The sequence below is a fragment of the Fistularia commersonii genome, chromosome 13 (genome assembly GCF_037954325.1).
Source record: "Fistularia commersonii isolate RoL2024-O1a breed Wild chromosome 13, RoL_Fcom_v1.0, whole genome shotgun sequence".
Lineage (NCBI taxonomy): Eukaryota > Metazoa > Chordata > Actinopteri > Syngnathiformes > Fistulariidae > Fistularia > Fistularia commersonii.
The window spans coordinates 14,887,141-14,910,988 of record NC_141296.1 but is presented as its reverse complement, the minus strand read 5'-3'; the positions used below and the strand labels follow the sequence as shown (position 1 = coordinate 14,910,988).

Sequence of the window (23,848 nt, the reverse complement as noted above, 5' to 3'; positions counted from 1 at the left end):
ATACTATGTCCAGCAGTGTCAATTAGAGCTGATGTGGCCGCAGCGCCTCTCACTGGCCCTCAGTGGAATGACTGACTGTTACGTGCACGCACGCACACACACACACACACGCACGCACGAACGCGCGCGCGCACACACACACACACACACACACAATGATACCGCATAGGAATGGAATAATGGAATACTTCCTCGACAAATTGGTTTATAAACAAAATCTGAATGAAAAATGTCTTATTAAACAAACCAAATTTTGGTTGGGAAACAAGTTAGCTGCTAACTGTCTAGCTGAGAAAGATCAGTCACTCTGCTGCATCCATAGTGTAAAAACTCAAGCTCCTCATTGCTTCTCAGTGCTTTGTTTTTCATTCTACTTGTTTTTTAAATTAAAGAGCATCAACAGAGTTAGAGAAAGAAGATGTAGCTAAGCATTATCGAGTCCTTGTGTTTTAGACCTTGCTCTGCAGGATGGTTCAGCAGGACCATTGTCTGAAGAACAATGAGATAAAGGGAGCTGACGTTTTGCTTGGCAAGGAAATGATGACACGGACTTGGAGTCACTGACGAGTTCAACTTTTATCAATGAGCCTCAACAACAACTGGAAACAGTAGACTTCTGGGTGCGAATATCTCCCCGGCTTAAACCAAGCTCCCCAGCCCCTAGTCCAATGGGGTGAGAGACCACGCCCTTTAGTGTCTGCCAAAACGTTCATGAATACAAAGATCCTTGATTTAAATAAAATAATAATAAAAATATGGTAACATCCGGATTAAAAACTCAAATCTTATTTGTCCCAAGAGAAAAAAACAATTGCAGTAAAATTTTACAATATGTGTGTAACCAAAAATAGAAAAAACAAAATGGATAATGTAAATAAAAGTCCACAGCAGGCCTCTGTGAATCATCACTAGTCGCATATATTTAAAGGTTTAAAGTTTAAGAAAGAAGTTAAAAAAAACTGCTACTGTTAATCCTGATAATAGCCAAGTGAGTTAATTTAGTTGTCTTTGGGGATTGCGTGCAGACTTTAAAGGACCCCATTTTTGTTCATTAATGTTGTAACTTCTCATGCAAGAGACCAGAAAGGAATAGATGTAGAAAAACCTTTATGATGCCATTTGACAAAAATGACGGTAATAGCTCGACTGTATTTGCAGTGGGATAAAACTCACAGCAGCGGTGATGGAAGTTTACCTCGTTAAAAGATGTCAGGTTGAGCTTCTTGGCAATGAACTTCTTGAGGTGTAGGACAGTGGCCTGCGCAGAGCATCGGATCCACTTCCGCTTCAGGCCGCGGAGTTTGCTGCTGTTACACTCCAGGCAGATGCTGACCTAGGAGGGACATACACATATTCAAAATAAATACTTTTTCAACAATTTACACTAAAATCAATTAAAAATCAAAATAATTGTATTTTCTGTATTAAGATTAGTAAAAAGCTCAAATGCAAGATAATGCATTTAAAACTCACAAAGACAATTAACAACAAAAAAAGAAATACTAAATTAAAGTAACAGAGATAATTTCTACATGAAATTATTGCACTCAGTAAGAAAACTAGAGAATTATCACCAAAAGCACATCTGAAATAACACTAATCCCCCAATATCCCAGAATCTGAATTAAATGAAATATGTGGCAGTTGAAATTTGAAACCAGTCTCAGCAAAACAATGAGTCTTAGGAGTCTGGTGCGCGGTAGCTGAGGTTCAGGGGAGTCAGGATAGCTGAGCGTCCATTTTGGAGCTGAGCTGCCCCTCCCAACCCCCATCCCGATCTAGAAGCAGTAGCAGAAGCGTAATGGATCTGCTCTTTGGCGCCAGAAGCTGATGATGGGAAATAAAAGCCTCTAAATTCATCTGGACTGCTCGCCGTCCGGAAGCCGCCTCTCTAGTTAGGACAACGAAACTGGAGTTTCTGTCAAAGTTGCCTGCCTGTAGGAAAGACATCTGGGCTGCCAAAGACTTCTATATATCTACTAAAATAATATTAAAGTCATAGATATACCATGCTGCAAATTCTGCATTAAATTACCTTCCAAGCACACAAAAAACAGAATAAAAACTTCTGATTGTAAGTAAAAAAAACTTTAAAGAAAATAATTTAAAAAAAAAAGAACCTGCTAAGAAAGTATCTCAAAATAATCTGGAAATTGGCAAACAAGCTGCAGAAACCCCATGACAAAAATGACGGTAATGCCACGGGCATTAATTACCCAAAATGTCTTAACCAAAGATTTCGAAGCTGCTGAAAAATAAAACACCTTTCATTGAAGTCTGCCAAGAATATTCGCCAAAAATGACCACAAATTAAAAAAAAAAAAAAAAACTTTTGATAAAGTACTTAAACACTTAAATATTAGAAATCACCCCAGCACAAATTGCATCATCTACAAAGCAACACAAACAAGCGAAAAAATCTGTGCTGAGGACTAACATCATTTGTACTTTTTGCACAAAGAAAAAGTGCAGGTTTAAATTTGGGCTGCTAATAAATCAAGGCTTGATCAATAATTGATTACGCAGCTCCTATTTCTCTCTCTTTAAGACCAAAATAGCACTGGCTCATTAAATTTACACCCCCTCCTTTTCTTCCTCCTCCTCCATCTCTTGTCTTCCTCGTCTGCAGGGCTCCTGTCAATCTGGGGAGGCCAGCTTGTTTGATAATAGTGTGTTTCACACCTCCGGAAACTAAATTATGTCTGCCAGGTCAGTTCTACTGCTGTGTTCTCTCTTAGCACCATTAGTTTGATCCCAGCCCGGGGTGGGGCTGTGAGGCATCGTCAAGACGATGGCAGAGTGGAGCTTAGGGAGAGAGCTCTAACTCAAAGGAGTTATAATGATACCTCATTGAATGATAAGTCCATATGAGTCTAACAAGTATTCCTGTTACATTTCATTCTTTGAAGTAGTTAGACAGGTTACCCTGCCCGAGACTCTGTCAGGTTTTAAGAATACTGTTATTCAATGAGAACACTGTGGTTCTGTGAGATTGTTGTGGTTTTGTGAAAACGCTGTGGTTTTCATAACACACCATTGTTCTCAGAACAGCTCAGCAGCTGACAGACTTCTGATTTCTTAATCCAAACAGAGCCAGGAGGTGGAACCCTGAGGGGGGTATTTTAACCATTCATCCCAAGTCACCCCCCTTTGCCTCCCAGTGACATCTAGCGACGATTCAAACGGCCACATTAGCTATTCCAAACACATCTACCTGCGCCAACTAATATCATAGATGGCCAAGAGCCTCACCTCCATGGGCAGGGCTGCTCGCCCCATGGGGGCAGTGAAGAGCAGTTTGGCTGCAAGTGGCTGACTTTATTTATGAAAATAAAATCTGTCTATTGTTGTCCTCTGCCTGGGTTTCAGGATTATAAATGCCACTGCTTCAAAGTGAGCAACAACACCAAAGAACCTGGCATTTTTTCCTCTGTGAGTTTTGTTCCTTACCACCTAATTCTTCTGTCTTGGCAAGAAGACAAACCTAACCATAAAGTGACTCTTAGTGTAGCAAATAATTAACCATTAAAAAAAAAACTAACTAACCCTTTGCTGTTGTAATACCTATTTTGGCCAAGAGATGTTTAATTTATTTTTCGCCTTTGCATGCAAAACAGAAAATCTCACATGCGTCTGGTGTTTTTTCAATTAATTATTATTGTTATGTCTTTGGTTTAATTTATATTTAACACGTTTTTTCTGTTACAATGACACTTGTTAAAAATCAGCTCTGAAAAGGAAAATGTAACTCTGAGCCTTCTCTTTTCAGCTGCCCATCAGACATTTCCACTGCATCAGAAGAGCACTCCAGTGGGTTTACCAAAAATGCTAAACTAAACAACATGTCAGCTAAGGAAAAAAAAAACTTTGACTTTCTTTGTGGGTTTTTTATTCTGAAGGTATCGATGGAACACCTGGTTTAATTCTCCTTCATCAAATTATCAAACAACTAAATAAATGTTACAACATTAAGATCCTAATCTGTAACTGGTTGCAATGATTTTTGTACATTACTCTCTAATTAAATTTAAAAATTATAGTGCATTTAAACAAAAAGCTGTCTTCTTTTGCTTTAGAAATAAATGAAACATTTACTGTTTTATTAACACAAATTTCATGAACTATCAACTTTCAAGAAAGATACCCAATTCAGATAATTTTCTAATTTTTATTCATGACGATGCCCTGCTTTGGACCTGAAAGATCAGAGCGACTTCCATACCTTGTATTGCATTTTTTATTATATTAGGGGCATGAAGATGAGAAACAGGAGAAATTGAGAAAATCAACTGGTTAATTTCCTTAAAATAATGACTGTCTTTCATTTCCTGGAAATTCACAACTATTTTTCTTGTCTCGTCTTTGAGTTCTGTGGCTGGCACATCTTCAATCTCCCTCAACATCCACATCAACAGCCTCCTCCTCATCCTCAGCTTCACTGCCACTATCGTAGCCTAAGTGCCACAAGCATCATCCTTGCTCCACCTGGGCAGTGATTTCGCCGCTATCCTGCATGCCTGTCAAACTGAGCCTAGGCTGTGCAAGATGTACAGACAGGATCTGTTACTCGCAAAAAAGGCCAGGTAAAAATCAGGCCATCTGATTTTTCCTGGTTTCATAACCAATAACGTCCCAATGACGCTCATGGGGGGTATGACATATTTAGCTGACAGATGATAAACAGTAATTTTCTCCTTAAATTTAGTAAGTTTCAGAGATTCTACTGCTTCTGTGGAACTTCTTATTTACAGCATATTTCAATTGAGTACATTTTAACCCCCAAAGGTAACAACAGGGAGACAAGATATTCATGAGCGGCTTGGAGTTTGGGGATAAACATTTTAGTACTTTCAGCTGTTAGCCAGTGGCTGCATGTGGGATAATATAAGGACTCAGTGGATTCATTATTAGGTTGCTTCTGGTGATCATGTGTAGCAAAAGACTACTAGGACAGGATATTTAGACAACACATGTACAGCAAAAGAACTGCTTGGCTTATTATTGAAGATAAACCTACCTGGCTAGGTGTTAGAACTACTTGGGTAGGTGCTACAACTACTTCACTAGGCACTAGAACTACTTGACTAGGCCCTATAGTGACTTGGTTGGGCATTAGAGCTATTGGCTAGGTGTTGAAAACAAACATTGTTTAATATTTGTGTCCAAGAACTGTAAGAATAATCCACTTCAGCAGCACAACCACAAATTTTTTTGCAAGCAGCTCCTGAATGTGAACCAGGAGATGTTAACGGGCAGGTCTCACCCCTTCATCTAGAAGCGAGAACACAAGGATACGCTTGACAGCCGCCAGACTTCGTAACAAAAAGGAGCGCACCTCCCAAGACCATATATTTGAGGTGCCCTGAATTCAAAGACAGCAAAATCTAGTTGACAGGATGACCATAAAATGGATTTCTGTTGCCAAAACACTGAAGTCATGAGATGTTTGTCCCGGGACTGCCGTCCATAAACAGTTTCCACCTGCCAGTAACTGCCATAGCCCTTTTCAAACTATACCATCAAATTCCTGAAGGAAATAGCTTTTCAATAAAATATAAATTATCAGGTTTTGTCCAATCACAGTTGATAGTCACGAACAGATGAATGGAGAGCAGTTGGAGAATATAAACTTCAGAAAGCTAAACAAAAGAACAGGCTATAGAGTGACAGAATGAGGCAGCGGTTTACCTGCTCGTCGCTACGGTGATAGTCATTGTCCTCCTCTGGCTTGTCTTCTCCTTGCTCCTTATTAGCCGTATCCTCTGATTTTGCATCACCTGTTAAAGGAGTACAGCAAGAAGGGGCATTAGTGATGAGTTGGCAAAATGTCTTCTTTTGAAAATATTCAGCTCATTTGAACATTTAAGACCCTGCTGGGCTGCCCCGCCTATCGTCTAACCACCAACAGGGTTTCTCTTATCAACCTCATGTCAAGTAACTATAACTCTACTATCGTCCACTGAAGTCTTTTGGAAAGCCAGACTTCAGATTTTGGGACATGTAGCATATTAATTACATTTCACAAAAGTTAAGGTAGCAAAACAACACAGGTGGGTTTCGGGACACCCAAAAGAACAAACAAACTGCGTTTTGGTTTCTATTACTGTTACGTTTTTACTTGAAACTCTGGCACAACAATTTCCTTCGGGATAAATAAAGTTGTTCTCATCTCATCTCATCATCTCATACCAGAATTTCTTTCTTTCTTGCCCTGTATTTCGAGGAAGGGGGACAGCTAATGTGTGAAATGCATATATGCATTTATCATTTTTGAGAATGATTGGAATCTTTTTCTTACTGTCAATGTGAAACTGTAAAATACAAAATGTGGTGTTTAGATGCAATTGCAGAACAAAAGGGTATGGTTTTTCAACAAAAATCTCACAACAAAGACGCTTTGTATGTTTGCTCTACATTCAGAGGGTGCAATATCATACTGTGGGTGTGTGTGTGTGTGTGTGTGTGTGTGTGTGTGTGTGTGTGTGTGTGTGTGTGTGTGTGTGTGTGTGTGTGTGGACAGTTCTCCTCTCTCAGACCGAAGATAGGATTGCATTCCTGGCCGCAAAGACAATTTTCTGTTTGGGCGAACTGTCACCAATGTATTACCAGAAGAGGCACAGGCGTGCTCAGACATCTCCACAGCGACCGCCTCCAGAGCCCAGCTCCCTGATTGCTTATCGCGACGCGCTCACTGTTATTGTAGAGCATCACCTTCAAACAACCCCTGAGTGTCTCAGTGGCTCTAAACAGACAAGCAAGCGCAGTTTGTGTTTGAGGTTCCACAGTTGGGTAATAGGGTGATTGCCCATGCCTGTCTTGTGAAGGGTTTGTTTTTTCTTCCCATTTTTTTCCTCTTTACCCCAGTTTAACAATCAGGAAGATTCATTATGTCTCATAGCACACAATCAAATTGCAGCGGCCCGCAACATGACACTATCAAGTGATAACACGCTGGGAATAAGATGGAGGAAGGAATGAGCTTGGTTTGTGTAAAGCCTGAGAGTTTATAGTTATGAAACAGAGCAGTACACTCAGCAGACTCATCCTGCCTCGGGTCCTTCCACTTTCTTGCATCAAGAGCTCTGGAAAACAGCCAGTGAGAATTTAAGTGTCTGCTGGTGGAAACAAATGACTTTATTTAAGCAATGTCATTTTGCATCTTGCGGGGAGCCAGTTCAGTTTACATTTCAGACCCACCGCCCAGCCCTGCAACAGTTTAGTTGGCATATGCAAGGTCTCCTTCTGACTGTTAGCCCAAATCAGACATTTCCTTTATCAGCACAGATTCATTTACAAATGTCTGGACAACATAAAAACATAGGTTAAATGAGATTTTTTCATTTTTGTGCTATTCTTATCATCTCAACCACATTAAAAGGGATTTTTGTAATTAAATTGTGATGTAGGAACATATCTCAGGGCACAATGTCCGCAGTTTGCAAAAGGACTCCTGTGTGTTTTTTGTGATGTTAGCTATGAGATGATGCATGAGGGTGCAGCTAAGCTAAGTAAGCAAGGCAACAGAGTGCCGCCAAGGGTATTAGAGGCAATCAGGACACCTTGCAGTTGCACAGCTGCGTCATTCTCAATGTTAGTCAACAGGGGGGAAAACCCCTCTGTGTGCCCACTGTGGTCATTGCACTCTTTGAACGCATAGAAATTTTGGTACAATGACCAGCACTTCTTGTTTTCAGATTTCCACGAATCATACATAGAGCACATCAGTGAAATTTGACCACTGTATTTAACCCATCATGGATGAACCATGAGCAGAAGGCAGCTAAGGAACAGCACCAGGTAGTGTGTGTTAGGGGTAGTAGTTAGTTAGGGGTTCAGTCTCTTGCTCAACAACGCTTCAACTGAGATTAACCAGGAATCGAACCAGGAATGTTCGCTATCAAGGACAACTGTTGTAGCCCCCTGCCCCTAAACTTCTTAAGAAGAAACTCATTCTTATCACCTATTCGTCTAGCCTGGTAGGCCTTCATTACTGCTTTTACTGTGTTTCCAGTGATTCTGTTTCCCTTTTAAAGTTACTTTTGTTAAATGTGTACAATGTTCACAAAGAGCTTTTCTCCTGAAACCTGAACTGAGATCCATCAATTGATGATCAATATCAATCGCTTTGAGACGTATCCTCTTTTGTTTGCAGAATCAAACAGAAACCCGAGAAAGGCTGCTATTTCTACTAAATTCTGGATAATGGGCAACTGATTAAGTGGAACATGATTCTGTCAGGTTAGCAGGAGCCGCACTAAACGACATCCTGCTGTCACTGGTGGTTAGCATGGTGTCTTCTCTGCTTTGCCAAGTGTTAAGTTTTTGCTGCTCTCCTCAAATAAGAGTTAATGAGAGGCTTGAATTGACTCTGCAGGAAAGGGAAATAAAAAAAAAGGGCTGGAAGTAAAAACCAAAATGTGGGGAACAAGAAAAACTTGCCCAGGGTTACCTAGCAGGACAAACTAGAGGACTTTATCTATTATCAATCACCGGTGAAATTGGAGGCCAGATCCGTGTTTTGGACAACCACAGCGGAAATGTACGCAGGAGCCCCGAGCTGCTCATCACGCAGTAGGAGTCCAGGCTCTAGTTAAACTGCAAACACTTAAACCAGGACCAGGGAGACAGGGATGCAGGGATGCAGTTTCTTCTACCTGAGCCTTAATTACCAAAATCAGAGAGGGAGGCGGCGTTGTTGGAGTGATGAGGCTTGGAAGCATGACATCCCTCAAGGCTAATGTTCAGACCAGCCCTCAGAGAGCCAGTAGGGGCCCAGGTCTGGCTCTGTTTGTCTGTTAACTGTCACTCATCAGACTGCCATGGTGCCACAATAGTCCTCCCACAATAAGCATTCAAATGCGGCGTCTGATTGACAAAGTGTGGATCCTTCGGGGTACAGTACCTTCATCTAACCACAAAAAATCTCATCTTTAGTGTTAACATCTTTTTGCTGTTTATCTCCCTCTGACTGCTTAACAACTGCTTGATCACCTGTAATGCCTGAAATTCATTAAAAAAAACATTAATATGAATCAAAAAATTAATCTAATTACTAGAAATTACCTTAAAAAAAATCAAAGGGAATCAGGAAACAAAACATTTTTTAAGACTAGAAACAAAACTATGAATTTTGAATGTTGAAATGATGAATTTTTAAATAGTAAAACAGTGATGCAGACACAATATATTTGATTGTTTGAAGTTTTCAAGTAACATAATTAGATGCTACACATCAGCTCATACATTTTTTTAAATCTCAAAGCTAAATTTACCAGGGTGCAGGAAATCTCCTGCTTTTCCGAGAAACAAAGAAAATTATCCTAAAAAATGCACTGGACAGAGAAGCATTCGGGCACGGGGTCAGTTTATGTTCCCACACACGGTGCAGATAACTTACAGAAGTACTGAAACGGACCACTGTGACTGTTGCCTCTTAGGTAACCAAGTGTATCAAAGGATGAATTGGTGCAGTTCGGGCAGGGCTGGAAACTCAAATAGCACCTTAAATCCATTCCATGTTCATTGGAGCCTGCGACTACAGCCGGATGTGTTTTGCAGTTTAAACTGTTTAGGATTGATAAAAGTTTCATCAAGTTTTAATCACCCTGTGCTGCCAACCTTAGCACTCCCGCTGGGCGAAGGCAGCGGAGACACTGCCGGGGGACCAACCATGTGACCCCACACTCCCTCCAACCAAAGCCTTTCTATTGATCAGTCTTGCGAGGCAGATCCTACCATTGCGATGATCTAGGTGTGTCTTCATGTTGCAGAGTTCTCCTTTAATGTCCCCAGGAACCTCCATGCCAAGTTTCTGGTAGAACTCCCGCTGCTTTTTTATCTCCGCTGCGTCAGGAAGACAGGAAACCTTAACTCAGTTTTCGCAAGGGTTCCAGCACAGCGCCCTTGAGCACAGACGCTGTGCCTTTGAAGCCAACTGATGCAGCAGCTCTCACCCTCTTGAAGTCCGGGTACCAGCTTGTAGACGATGTCTTGCATTGTTCTGTCATGACTGCAGACAAACGGGCATAAACTAGTTAGTCACTGAATCCCAGAGTGACTGACAAGATTTTCTTTTTTAATATTTTTCACTAAGTTCTAGCTTGGATTTCGTGCAGTTTTATGTAAATAGCACCACCATGGCTGGGTTTGGCAAGATACATATATGTATTTTCAGTGCTGTATTCAGGGTTTGGATCATTAAGCTGATAGATGTTAAAATGATTTTACAACACTCCACTGGACGGGGTTTGTAAAACCGAGTGACAACGACGTGAAGTTTTAACTGCTTGCAGATTTTCCCAACAGTATAAGGCATTGCTTTAAGATTCTGAGATTCTGAAAAGAAATAAACTCCAAACCAGTGAGATATTTATGAATAAATCAAAAAAATGAGCAAGAGAGGACCTGGAAACCAGAATGAGTGACTGACCAAAGTAACTAGATTAAAATTCCATTATTGCAAAATATTATTTACATTCCCTCTCTCTTCTTGTAGTAAACTGTTGGAGAGGGTTTGTTCTGAATTAACTTTTTGCTGTGGGTAAATGAAAAATTGTGCATGACATAAAGTCGCAGAACCTCGAGATGTTGTTTACGGATGGAATGCCAAATGCATTCTTATGGATAGAGAAACGGGGGTGGGGAGGATGCAGAGCATGTGTGTCGGATGTCAACAGCCTTCTTTCCATTAAGCGAGCACAGGTGATGCCAGCGCACAGCAGGCACTCAAGCCAGTCATCAGTGTGACAGTGCATTGTGACACTGAGCCATAACAGCCAGTTAATGGAGGCAGGGCAAATGGAGGTGAATCTCATGGATTCATGGCTTAAGGGTCGGCTTTGGTTTCCCTGCAGCCACAGGAAGTTAACACTTAAGGGGGCTGGATTCTGGGGGTGCCTGGTGAAAGACGGATTGTGTCCCCTGGTGGACAGATGTGAAACCATCACATTTCCTGTCCCTCTCCTTCCATCACTTGCTTCAAATTTGTTGTCTTTCTGATTCTCTTTTTAACTTCTTGATTATCTGAAATTCTTTTAAAAAAATCATGCAATTCCTTCAATTATTACCAGATAACACATCTCTCATTTGTGTGCCTTTCCTTTTCTCAAAGGGAACCCCAACTGAAAGGACTAACTGGCATAAATATGCTTTAATGTTTGTCTTATACTATGTTATTGAAAAAAGCATGAAGAATTGTTATTTCTTTAAAAATCACAATTTATAGAACATATGAGAGCAGCTCATAGGTATACTAGCGCAGTGCGTGCTGGGGGGATGAAGTAAATTGCTTGCATTGTATTAACTTTGTGTAATATGCCAGATTGTCCAAGGGAAACAAAGGAAGTGTGGAGAAGTGTGGAAGTGTGAAGCTGACGACAAGTCACCCGGTCAGTCAACCAACCGTCCATAAGTCTACAGTGAACAGCTGATGATAAAAAGTGGAGTTCCTGACAAAAGACACCCTTTCTCTGTTGGCATAGCAACACAGTAGCTGCATGCACACTAGCGATTTTGGCCAACTCTTACCTCTAGCATCTTTGTTCATCTTCATTTTGAAGCTCATTTTGACTTTTGTCTTCAGTGTTATCCTCCTTGCTCATGTCTCTCTTGGGTTCAAAATTTTAAGGGTTGTACAGATGACATGGTTGTGCACTGTAAACTAAAATTAATGGGACTGAGCCCAGTGCAACCATATAGCGTCACTACCCAGACAGCATCGCGATGTAAACAACGATGGTCGGGTGAAAAGTTTTTTCCCCGATTTTATACCAACTAAGTTTGCATAAAAACTAACTTTTTTATGTAGCTGGTACAAAAATTATCAAATAGGACAATAACGTCTTGGTGACCTGGGATCCTTTTGATGATCATATATTATGAAGCTAATTTCAGCAAATTCCTCAATAACATTTTTTGGAATTGTTTTGCTAACTTTTGGGGTTTTTTTTTAATATCAGTGTTTGCAAGTTTTTCTTGGATTCTATTCATATTTCAAGTAATTCAAATTTAATCTGTAAAATACTTTTGATAATCTCCTCTTCCCTGGCACATAGAATCTTAATAGGCTATTGGTAGTTTTTATATATAGTCTCTTATCACTTCTTCAAATTTGTTTTCAAATAATTGCCTGGCCATTTAGAGCAAATCTGCTGAATTTTGTAGGTGATTTATTATCCAGGTAAGCTGTCCAGACTTCCTGCAATGTTTCCAATTAAATACCATTCGGGAATTTTAGTAGACGCCGATCAACTTGGTACCACAGTACGCTTTCAGCGCCATGATGCAAAATCTCAAGTGTCTGTATTTTGTAAATATTAAGGAGATAAAATCTCTGGTTATCACATGTGAATTATTTCCTGAATATTCCAAGCCCACCCACCCCCACCTCCACACAGAGGGTCTGTTCTGTGAACAAGACTTTGCGATGAATTTATTGTCATAAACACAGTAATTCAAGTTTGTCTGCCATACAAAGGATTAACCTCATCCTTTAAATCCACACTTGACAGAATAAGTCGCAGGATTATTTCCACCAAGCTAATTCGCCACAGGGAAAATGCAGTGGCACGATTTTCATTGCCTAATCTTCACACATCAACTCCGATACATCGTCTTGACGAACAGATGCTCTTTATCTGACGCCTGTTCCCTGGCTGCCTCCGAATCACTCGCAATGTTTCCCATCAAATCCAATTTCCCCCGAACAATGAGGCAAGGAACAGCTGCGTGAGTGGCTAATGTGTCTGAAATGGAGCATTTCCTGCAAAACAATGAGTGTGGAAAGCCGACACAGGTCGAACGGTGGTGCCTGCATGGCTGGGACACATTGGGTTTGGCCATCCCATTAATGAGGCATTAATGCAAGGGATGGTGTGTTTCTTTATCAAACTAAAAATTGGATTTGTTAAATTAAACTTTAATCATAAATTCATTTGACAGAAGTCGTTCTGATCTTTTTCCTTTTGATTTCATGTTGTTGCATGAAAATCTGATTTTCATTTAGTATTTACAAAGTCAAACATGCTTGCAATGCCATCCTTATTGAAGAAAGTCACAGAAGTTGTTGTTCAATAATCGTTCAACCGTTGTATTTTACAAAGTATTCAATACCCTAATGATGTGTAGGAATCTAGAGGTCCACTTTAGGTAACTGTGTGTATGTATTCACTCACTCACCCGATGTACTGCAATGGATGGCTCTGATGAATAACAATCCTACACGTAGGACACGTGTTGTTTTCCTCCAGATACTTCACGAGGCAGCTTCTACAGACTGGGGACAACACACACACACACACACACACACACACACACACACACACACACACACACACACACACACACACACACACACACACACACACACACACACACACACACACACACACACACACACACACACACACACACACACACACACACAAAATAGTTAAGTGCTGCTATTAGAATACACATATTTGTGCAGGATATTGGATAGATAAACTGGAAGGTCTTGAAAGGTGATATACAGCATGAAGTCAGTGCAGCTTAGCCATGGTATTGATCTGCCAATAACAACTGTTTCCCACAGAAAATCTGTCCAAGAGCCATATAAATAATTAAAATGTAGATATTATAGGACATTATTCCTCTTCCCACAGATTTGTAATTTTTCTCTGATCAAGTTCAGGTGCTAGTATACCAGAAAATTATTCTTTACTGACTCCACCACTCTACCAAAATTATTTACGTTATTAGACTGCAAGAAATCTATCAAATACAAATATATTATTAGTGACAATTGATCCCACCCTTAAAATAGAAATATATATAAAAAGGCTGCCATTTTTTCTCAATATATTTCCAACTTGTATTGACATTCTAACTGTAAGGTCCGGGTGCTAATGCCTGTTTTAAAAAATTAATACACACACACACCTGTCTGTGGTCACTATCAGTTTTATATCTATTCCAAGAAAAACATTATACATACACACATTATATATGAACAGTATATGTATACATATATACATTTATGTATACATACTCACATAGATATATATACAAACACACACAGTAGGGCAAAAAAATATTTAGTCAGCCACCACTTGTGCAAGTTCTCCCACTTAAAAAGATGAGGGAGGCCTATAATTTTCAACATAGGTACACTTCAACTACATGAGACAGAATGCGAAAAAGAATCCAGAAAGTCACATTGTCTGATTTTTCAAGAATTTATTTGCAAATTATGGTGGAAAATCAGAAATGCTTCTTACGAAGCTAATCCTTTGTTGCCATGGCAAAGTTAATTTATAAACACACACACGCACACACATGTATATATATATATATATATATATATATATATATATATATATATATATATATATACATATATATATATACATACAAATATATACATACATACTCATATAATTATAAACACACACAAACACACACATATACATATATATATATATATAAACACGTATAAATATACACACACACACATATATACACATATATATGTAAACACACAAATATATATATATACACATGCATGTATACATATTTGTATTCATATCATATATATATATATTAATGTATGTGTGTATATGCATTCTAATTGACCTCTGGCAACAAGAAGTAACCATGGTAACAGAACTCTCAAGTCAAAACCTTTTCAAAATGTGACACTGTGGGCTGCTTGGCGTTCATCTGTACATTAAGTTAAATTAAAATAAAGCAGCCGATGTGCCTCTTGTTCAGGAATTTGGATGGATACACAAAGGTAGCCTATTTAAACAAACCCCATAATCTAAATTAAAAAAAAAAATACTAAGAGTAAATGGGGAAAACAGTCATCAAACCCAGGATTTTTGCTGTTTTTTATCCTTCCCATCTTGCTGTGCCAACAAGATACCTGCTTCCCTTATCAATAAAGTTCACTGAATTGGCCTTGACTGACTGACTCCTCCATGAGTACACGTGTGTGTGTGTGTGTGTGTGTGTGTGTGTGTGTGTGTGTGTGTGTGTGTGTGTGTGCGCCCACGCAAGAGAAGGAATGACATACGACAGACAACAGGTATGAATAACAAATCTTGACATCACACACGCATCAATGTGGCAAACTCAATTAACGGACCTCTGACTCCTGAAGCAATTCTGGCCATTCATGTGTTTCGCCTACCAGCACCCTCATTTTTTCAGGGTTCTGTATCCGTCTTTTTCAGGCCTTTGTCTCATTGCAGTGGAAGTAGGAGTGAGAAGCTGCAATGGCGACGTGATACGAATGTCTTTGTCTCACATTGCTGATGCTGGGGCGGGGGAATACTCTCCTGACTGATGCGCTAAGCTGCCATTTGTGGTGTGATGGCTTCCTCTACTGGACAATCCTAGTATTACAAGCTTTTGATGCCAACAAAATGATGACTCTCCTGTTGCACACTAATTACCACTGACAGTGTTTATAGATTAATGTTTCTCAATGTCAGGTCCTTAGAACCCCAGGGCTCTTTCAGGGCCAACCTGGTGTTCTCTAATTGCCACAGTTGCACCCTGACCCTGATTAAATCAATACATGGAGATGCTTGCGTTCATGAAATAATTTGTTGTAAAACTGAAATTGAATTTAGTTTCTTGGACATGTCTTACTATCATTTTTGAAATTTAGATTAAGAAACATTTCAGCATAACCAAAGTGACCTGTTGTTCATTTATTGTTTATCATGCAGTGATATTGCAGTCCATGGGAAACAAATGTCAAAACTTGATATTTTTGACCATTATATTGATCTTTAGCATTCCTTGTCATTATTTATTTGGTTTAATCACTTTTTTGATTTATTTAGTTTAGTTTAAAAAAAGGATGCAATCACCCTCAAAAAAAAAAAAAAAAAAAAAAAAAAAAAAAATCACACTGGATTGACCTGCAGACATTCACTTGTCCCCATTCACTTGAGTTAAAGGTTGCTTAAAGGTCCAAGAGGACCAGCCACTAATCAAGGTCAGGTTGCCTCCTTTTCTGCATTAGGATTTGGTCATGTGACACTTCAGGAGCACTGAGGTGGCAGGATGTGACATCACACAGGAAGTATCCTCTAAAATCATGACAATCAAGAGATTGAAAAAGGTGAAGACTGTCTTGTTTCAATAGTGATTAGTTATAAGAAAAGTCAGCCCAACCAAAGCCAAATCCTCCGACTATTACTGTCTTACCACTATTACGACTACTACTACTACTACTACCACAACAGCAACAACTCCACCATGTTCTATCAACATTAGGACTCCAGCTACTATGCCTACCCGAAGAAATCGTCATCCCCCAGATTACTCCTAAAACCATATTTTCACCACCTACTTTCATACCTAGTCTTCCTACTTTATTATGCTAACTTCAGCTACTACTCACACTTATTAATCACCTGTCTTAAAAAATACTAATCCCATTACCTTCTATTACTATTCCTATAAATCCTTTTCCACCTTTTAGGACAAGTTTTTACAACACTTATAGGACAATATGTACTTATACCACAACCACAGCTATTTATTACTAATACCACGACAGCTACTTCCCTTTTACTACTATTATAGTTCATCCAGTAAACACCCCAAAACTGCTTCTTCTTTACCCAAAACTACAACTACTACAAGGAAATCAAGTCAAGTTGTTTCAAGAGTTTGTAAAGAATTAACGATGGCCCAGATGACTTAAAACCGCTGCAGACAACTGCGAAAACAATAATCACCACTCCAACTGCTAATACAGCAGCTTAACTTTAACTGAACTAAAATTACTGTTGGTTGCATTCCCTCTGCAACCAACGCCATTCCTATGACCAATACTAGTACCCTTGGTACTACCTAAACGATACTCTGACTACACCTATTACTACTGCCCTATCCTGCTCTACTGCACATTGCTTCTCCTCCCCATTCTCAAGGTTGGATGGTAAGTAGGGAGATGTATTGACACGATCCAGATGAAAGATGAAGAGTACTTTGAAGATCTGATGAATGAGGAAAATTAAAGGGAAAGAAAGGTAGAATACATGATTTTTAGGGCTATTAAGGCGAAGAGGTTAATAAAAGTGAAGTAAGGAGGGCACTGAAGAAAATGAAGAGTTGAGACACAGTTGGTCCTGATGATATATCTATAAGCAATTGCAATCTGTAGGAGAAGCAGCAGAAGGATTCCTAGTTAGATTATTCAACTGGGTCTTAGAAAGTGAGAAGATGCCTGAGGAATGGAGAAGAACTGCCATGGTGCCAATGTTCAAGAGTAAGGCAGATTTGGTATACAAGGTAGGAATGCAGAGGTACAGATGGTGGTAGATTTTGTAAAAAGGATGGAAATGGCTGTGGTGAACACTTTTTTTTCTGAGAAAAGACAGGAACGTAGGGTGACTAATAAGAGCGGAGGTAGGAGCATGCAGGTACACTACATCTTGTATAGAAGAGGTAACCTGAAAGAGATCAGTGACTGCAAAGTAGTTGTAGGTGAGAGCATAGCCAGACAGCATAAGAAGGTGGTTTGTAGAATGACTCTGGTAACAAGGAAGCGCATAGGACAAAGTGGTAGAAGCTGAAAAGGGAGGAGTGTTGTATAGTTCTCAGGGAGGAGTTGAGAAAGGCTCTGAGTGGTCAGGAAGGAAAGTAGATAAGAGACTTGGTGGTGGAATGAGGAAGTGCAGGAGTATATACCAAGAAAGCAGTGAGCAAAGAAGAAGTGGGGCACTGAGTGGAATGAAGAGAATAGACAGGAGTACAGGGAGATACAACGTAAGGTAAAGATAGAGGTAGCAAAGGCAAAACAAAGGGCGTACAATGACTTGCATGTTCGGTCGGAGAGTAAAGAGGGAGCGAATGATCTATACAGGTTGGCGAAAGTTGATGAGCCATACAATGAAGTTATGGGAAAGAGTAGTGGAAACTAGACTGAGAGCCGAAGTCAGCGTTTGTGAACAGCAGTTTGGCTTCACGCCTGGAAAGAGTACTACAGCTGCAGTATTTGCTTTGAGAATGCTAATAAAGAAGTACAGAGGGAGCTGCATTGTGTTTTTGTAGACCTAGAAAAAGCATATGACAGGTTGCCAAGAGAGGAACTATGGTATAGTGTGAGGAAATCTGGAGTGGCAGAAGAGTATGTTAGACTGGTGCAGGACATGTATGCTAGCTGTGAGACAGTGGTGCTGCGTGCTGTAGGGGTAACAGACAAGTTCAAGGTGGAGGTGGGACTCCATCAGGGATCAGCTTTGAGCCCCTTTTTGTTTGCAGTGGTGATGGACACGCTGACAGAGGAGGTTAGACAGGAATCTCCAAAGACCATGATGGCATTGTGATCTGTAGTGAGAGCAGGGAACAGATTGAGGAAAATCTAGAGAGGCAGAGGTATGCGCTGGAAACGAGAGGAATGAAAGCTAGTCTTAGCAATACAGAATATATGTGTGAATGAGAGGCACCCGGGTGGAACTGTGAGGCTACAGGGAGTTGAGATCAAGAAGATGGAGGATTTCAGGTACTTTGGGTCAACAGTCCAAAGCAACAGAGAGTGTTTTCCACACTCCCTGAGATGACAAGACTGGTTCAAGCAGGTTGGAATGGGTGGAGAAAAGTGTCAGGGGTACCATGCAATAGAAGACCATCAGCCAGAATGAAAGGGATGCAGATGACATTGTGATCTGTAGTGAAACCGAGGAAAAAGGGGGAGGAAAATCTAGAGAGGTGGAGGTATACTCAAGAAAGAAGATGAATCTTAGCCACAGGAAGATAGAATATACTGTATATGTGAATGAAAGGGGTCAAAGTGGAACAATGAAGCTACAGGGATGGGAGATAAAGATGGTGGGGGATTTTAAGTACTCAGGTCAACAGTCCAGAGAAATGAACAGTTAGGAAAAGAAGTGAAGAAATGGGTTCAAGCAGGTTGGGATTGGCGGAGAAAAGTGTCAGGGAGTACTAGGCAAAAGGTGTACAAGACAACAGGAAGAAGAGCTTCAGTTTGCAGAGTTGAAGATGTTGAGGCTCTCTTTGGGACTGACAAGGATGGATAGGATCACAACTGTTTGAGATAAAGTAAGAGAAGCCAGACTGAGATGGTTCAGGTCATGTACAGGGGAGGGATTGTGAATATATTGGTAGAAGAAAGAAGAAGGAAGAAGAAGGAAGAAGAGCCAATCCCAGCTGACATTAGCACAAGTGGTGGGGTCTAACTGGCAGTGATCACCTGTCACTGGTGCCCTCTCATTCACACCAACTGACAATCTTCACTGAGCCTACTGACATTTTTTGGATTGTGGGAGGAAGACCAGAAACTTGTAGAGAATCCAGCCGGTTGATCGTGGAGGATCTAAATAGAACCCAGGCGGGAGAACAATGAGAACCCACATAGGTGTCAGAATCTTCAGCATTCTTAGTGTGAATTGTAAACTCTAACTACTGAACAACCATGATGCTTCATCAGGCACAATAGATCAAAAAGAATCCAGACATATCATGTGCGTGTTTGAGTGTGTGTGTGTGTGTGTGTGTGTGTGTGTGTGTGTGTGTGTGTGCGCGCGCAGGTGTTTGTTTATCGTCTTGACAAACAACAAACACGGTGATGGATAAACGATGTTCAGTAGCCAGACTTTCCTGAAGTGAAATGTTGAATATAAACCTGAAGATGAATCTATATCCTGTCAGGATATATTACATCCTTTAAAAAAATGTTTTGAATAAACTCTTTTCATCTTTAAGCCTCTGCTCCATTATTTTACCATTACCATTATTATTACACAATACTTGATTTCATTATACTCTATTTGCTTTTATCATCTGTATTAATACAATTATTACTACAATTAGTAGTATCACATTAGATAATATGAAGGGTAGTTCACTTACGATATAATAACAATAAGTTGGGTTTTTATTTTTGGAAGATTATCCAGGTTGAATTGGCACGTAAGCATAAAAAGATAAATTACACTCAACAAATCACAAAGCAGCTTTCTTTTGGACAGGAAAGGAGCTTGAAAAAGCATGTAAGTCCCACCAAGGATGTTTTCGCAGAAATCATATTCTATTAATCTAATCGGGAGTCGAGACACGAAGCACGCGGCGGGAAATGTAAACAGCGCCTCAGTGATGTGGACAAATCAGGGGATTCATGTGATTCAAGATGGCAGAAAACATCCAGCATCTCTCTCATGGGTCTTCCAGCCGGACGGCAAATATTGACTTGGTTGAGTAACATCCCACTGCTAACGTAGAAGGCATCTCTTGCCACACTCACAGGGATGACAAAATAATAAAATCCTAATTTTCTCCCCTCCTGTGTGTGTGTGTGTGTGTGTGTGTGTGTGTGTGTGTGTGTGGGTGTGTTCGTGTGTGTGTCTGTCGGGTTGTTGGGGTTTAAATAGTGAAACAGAAATGAACACAAAATATTGAAAGATAGGGGAGCTTTGAGTTTTTAAATGGTAAATCACAATAGCTTGAAGAAACTGCTTTTCACCAAATATGTCATCTCCCCCCCCCAAAAAAAAAACAACACAGGTGGATCTTTGCCCTTTTTGTTTGTATTTTATTGCTTGTTGTTTTTCTTAATATAATTTAGAGGGTTTTTTCCTCTCTCCTCTAAATCTCTAATCTTTTCTCAAAATCTGTCCATCTGCTGGTAGTTGTAAGGTTTATCTGCTAGCTGAACCAGCTGATAAACCTTGACTTATTTAAGGGCTGAGAGTAAAAATCAATAAATCCTGTTAGTGACCCATTGAAGGAGCTAGCTGAGACGCCTTTGGGGAATTAATCCTGGATGGTTGTCCTTCTGAGACCCAGAGACCACAAACAGCCTGGGGGTTTGACATCTGGAGGAGTGAAGACATGAGGATTGGACACAAGGGAGGAAACGAGGACACAAGCACTGGAGGACAGAAGGGGACAAGGGCAGAAGAAAGGGGGAGCAGGAGGACACAAGGATGGGAGGACAGAAATAGGGAGACAGCTGAGGAGCAGAGATGCAGGGACATGCAGCAGGAGGAGTGTGTGTGTGTGTGTGTGTGTGTGTGTGTGTGTGTGACACTGTATGAGCCTGTGTTGGTGTGTGCGTGCGTAACCTACAGGTGTGTAAGCACTCGGTGACGGTGGTGGCGTCGATCAGGTAGCCCTCACACAGGCGACATGTGATGTGGGCGTTGATGTGACACAGCTTGATCTTCCTCGTCAGCATGTCGGGGTTCTGGGTGATAAGAGGAGACAATTCAAATTTTATTCACACTGAACTGGGAAAACACTCCACGAGGCCAAATTTATTTGGCACAGAGAGCCTAATCATGTGATAGTATGCTATCAAAGGCAGAGGTTCCTCTCAAGTATTATTTGGCATGACTGCCTCCCCTCATATGATATCATAGCTTCACGCTATTGACATAATGCCTTCTATATGGCATCATGCCTATTATTCTGTGACATCACAGCTCCACCTAATAATCAGCACTTCCACTGACAGTGCATAAGTGGTCATAGCTGTTGATTATAACAGCCCCCTTTTCCCCCACCCTGCTAATGTGCAGGGATGACAGTGTAGACCACTGCCACACACACACACACACACACACACACACACAATAAAATGCAACTTTCCTATTAGATATATCAGTTGATAAATTTATTGTATATATGTCTTTTTTAAAATACCTTTAAGTTTTTTTTTAAATACCTACTGCAAACTACATTACTTGTAATCATACACTACTTATAATCATTATTTGTAAAAATAAATGATTAAATCATGTTGCAGTTATTTCAAAAAGTGAATATCGATGTAATATAAGCCCAGTCTTCTCATAGCAAAAGCACCTCCGGTCCAGGCTGATCCCTTGTCTAGGATGGAACATTCTATCCTGATTTACGCCGCTGAGAATCACAAACTTCACCTGCAGCATCAGGAGACTGGAACCTCCAAGCATCTTGAAAATGCCCTCTCAAAAGATTCACAGCAAAACAAGCTGAACCTGTGGTCTAGTCTGCAACAGCCTATCATTTCCATGGCGACAACATTTCCATCTGATAGGTTTATATTGTTGCTGGTGGCAACAAAACAAGCTTCGGTGGGGGCATCCCCCACTCTCACCACCTGTGTGGTATTTACTTTCTGATCATGTGCTATAAATAAATCAAATCAACCTCTCTACGTTGATTCAAATTAGAACTTGTAAATTTGCTTTTAATTATACTTATTTTTTGATCCATATCGCTTAGATAATACAATGCATGTGTGTGAGCGTGTTCATCATTTGAGGCTATGGAGTGTTTGTGTTGCAAATATTTCAAAACAAAAAATACAATCTGTACTTGTCAGGCAAACATGTGAGAGGGCTGATTTCTGGTATTGTGCTTCTTGAAATTAGATAAATTGGAGGGAAACAGGTGCAACAGATTAAAAACACGGCTATGGTTCAATAGAACAAGTACATGTATTTTTATTTTATTCAACTTAACTGGAACCCTGGAGGCACAGTCTTTTTCAAGCAATCAAGATCGAAATTACTTTTTTCCCTCTTACAATCATCTGAAAATAAAATTGATTCCAGGCTTAAAATCTTTTGGAAAGAAAAGTTTTTTCCTCAATCAATCAAAGTGTTGAAATTGGGTCAAAGTGACCAATCAGATTCAGGCCTGAAGAAAAGCAGGGGTGTCACTTACTGTACCCTCCTCTGGGGGAATCCTGTCTATCTCTGCAGAGCCCAAGTGCCACAACCTCCTTCTGCTTATCTTCTGCTTTCCTGCCTCCCCCCTGCCAAAATCTCACAAATCTTGGAAAAAATTATCGAAAACCAGAGGCGCCGCTCCTAACCAGGACTTGACTGTACTCATAACTGACAGGATGGTTTGTCACTCTAGGGTCAAGATTGGCGGGAAGCATTTGCCTTGTTGCAGACACACATGTAAGTGGTGGCCATTGTATTTGGCCTGATTTTCATTCCATCAACAGCATTCCAACATCCCCATATATTTCGACTGCTTCAGATCAGAAGCCCCAGGGATTGGTGTTATAGCTGCTGTTCAGTATCAGCCACTCCAACATCTTCCTCCTTCCTTATAAGGTTTCATTTCATATATGTGGTGGTCTGTTCTCACCCCTAAAACCGCCATGCGTCGACTGTAGATGGTGCAGCAGCCACGTCTCTTCCTGCTGTTGTACAGCCAGTTAACTCCTCATCATGGAGAGCCACTCATTGGGGCCTGGAGGAGAGAGAAGGACAGGCGTCAGAGGAATTCTGTTGGTTTCTTTTTCTTTCTCTTCTTATAAAACCTGTAGCTTAGCAGCAGAGGTTTGACAATCGATCGATCAATTTACTGTAATAATGAGTCTTAGAGGCATGGGGTGACTCAGCCAAAGGTCTTGCATCAGAGACAGATATATCAATTTTTCTCCACCTGGGATATTGAGCAAAATGAGCCCGAATATCAGCAAGACCTGACCTATTAGTGACAATAAACAAATAAATAAATAAATAAATAAATAAACTTACAAACACTCATTTGCATATGACAGCTAGATAATGCTAAAAATCTGAGACACATGTTCAACAAATGGCATAAGAAATGACTTGCCAATACCTAAAAAACAAATAAATTAAAAACTAGTAACAAGCAAATTACCTAAATAATTTGGAAACAAAAGCTGAACAATTTTGAGATATTATCCAACATGATAAAAACCTTGATTTTACAAAAAAACAAGTGTTGATGCTTTTTAAAATTCGGACTTGCATGAGGTTTAGAGTTAAACAGATGATGGATTACATTTTCTTCCCAAGCAGCTTCTGAAAAATTGCCTTTTGGGTATATAGGTTCATATTCCCTTAGTCTTCTCCTTTAA

The 23,848-nt window shown here is 40.2% G+C and overlaps 1 protein-coding gene across 2 annotated transcripts in view; it reads right to left on the bottom strand.

Annotated features, from left to right (window-relative positions):
• Window positions 1-23,848, bottom strand: part of pcgf3 (polycomb group ring finger 3) — a 55,399-nt gene that overhangs the window by 8,054 nt on the left and 23,497 nt on the right. For both annotated transcript variants that reach the window (XM_086158313.1, XM_086158312.1), the window contains exons 2-8: window positions 23,104-23,208; window positions 21,085-21,202; window positions 13,177-13,273; window positions 9,954-10,009; window positions 9,736-9,843; window positions 5,689-5,777; window positions 1,196-1,333 (exon numbers count right to left, since the gene is read on the bottom strand). In XM_086158313.1, the coding sequence (XP_086014439.1) occupies window positions 1,196-1,333; window positions 5,689-5,777; window positions 9,736-9,843; window positions 9,954-10,009; window positions 13,177-13,273; window positions 21,085-21,202; window positions 23,104-23,118 (621 nt within the window). In that variant the 5' untranslated portion in view covers window positions 23,119-23,208. The remainder of the gene's footprint in view (window positions 1-1,195; window positions 1,334-5,688; window positions 5,778-9,735; window positions 9,844-9,953; window positions 10,010-13,176; window positions 13,274-21,084; window positions 21,203-23,103; window positions 23,209-23,848) is intronic.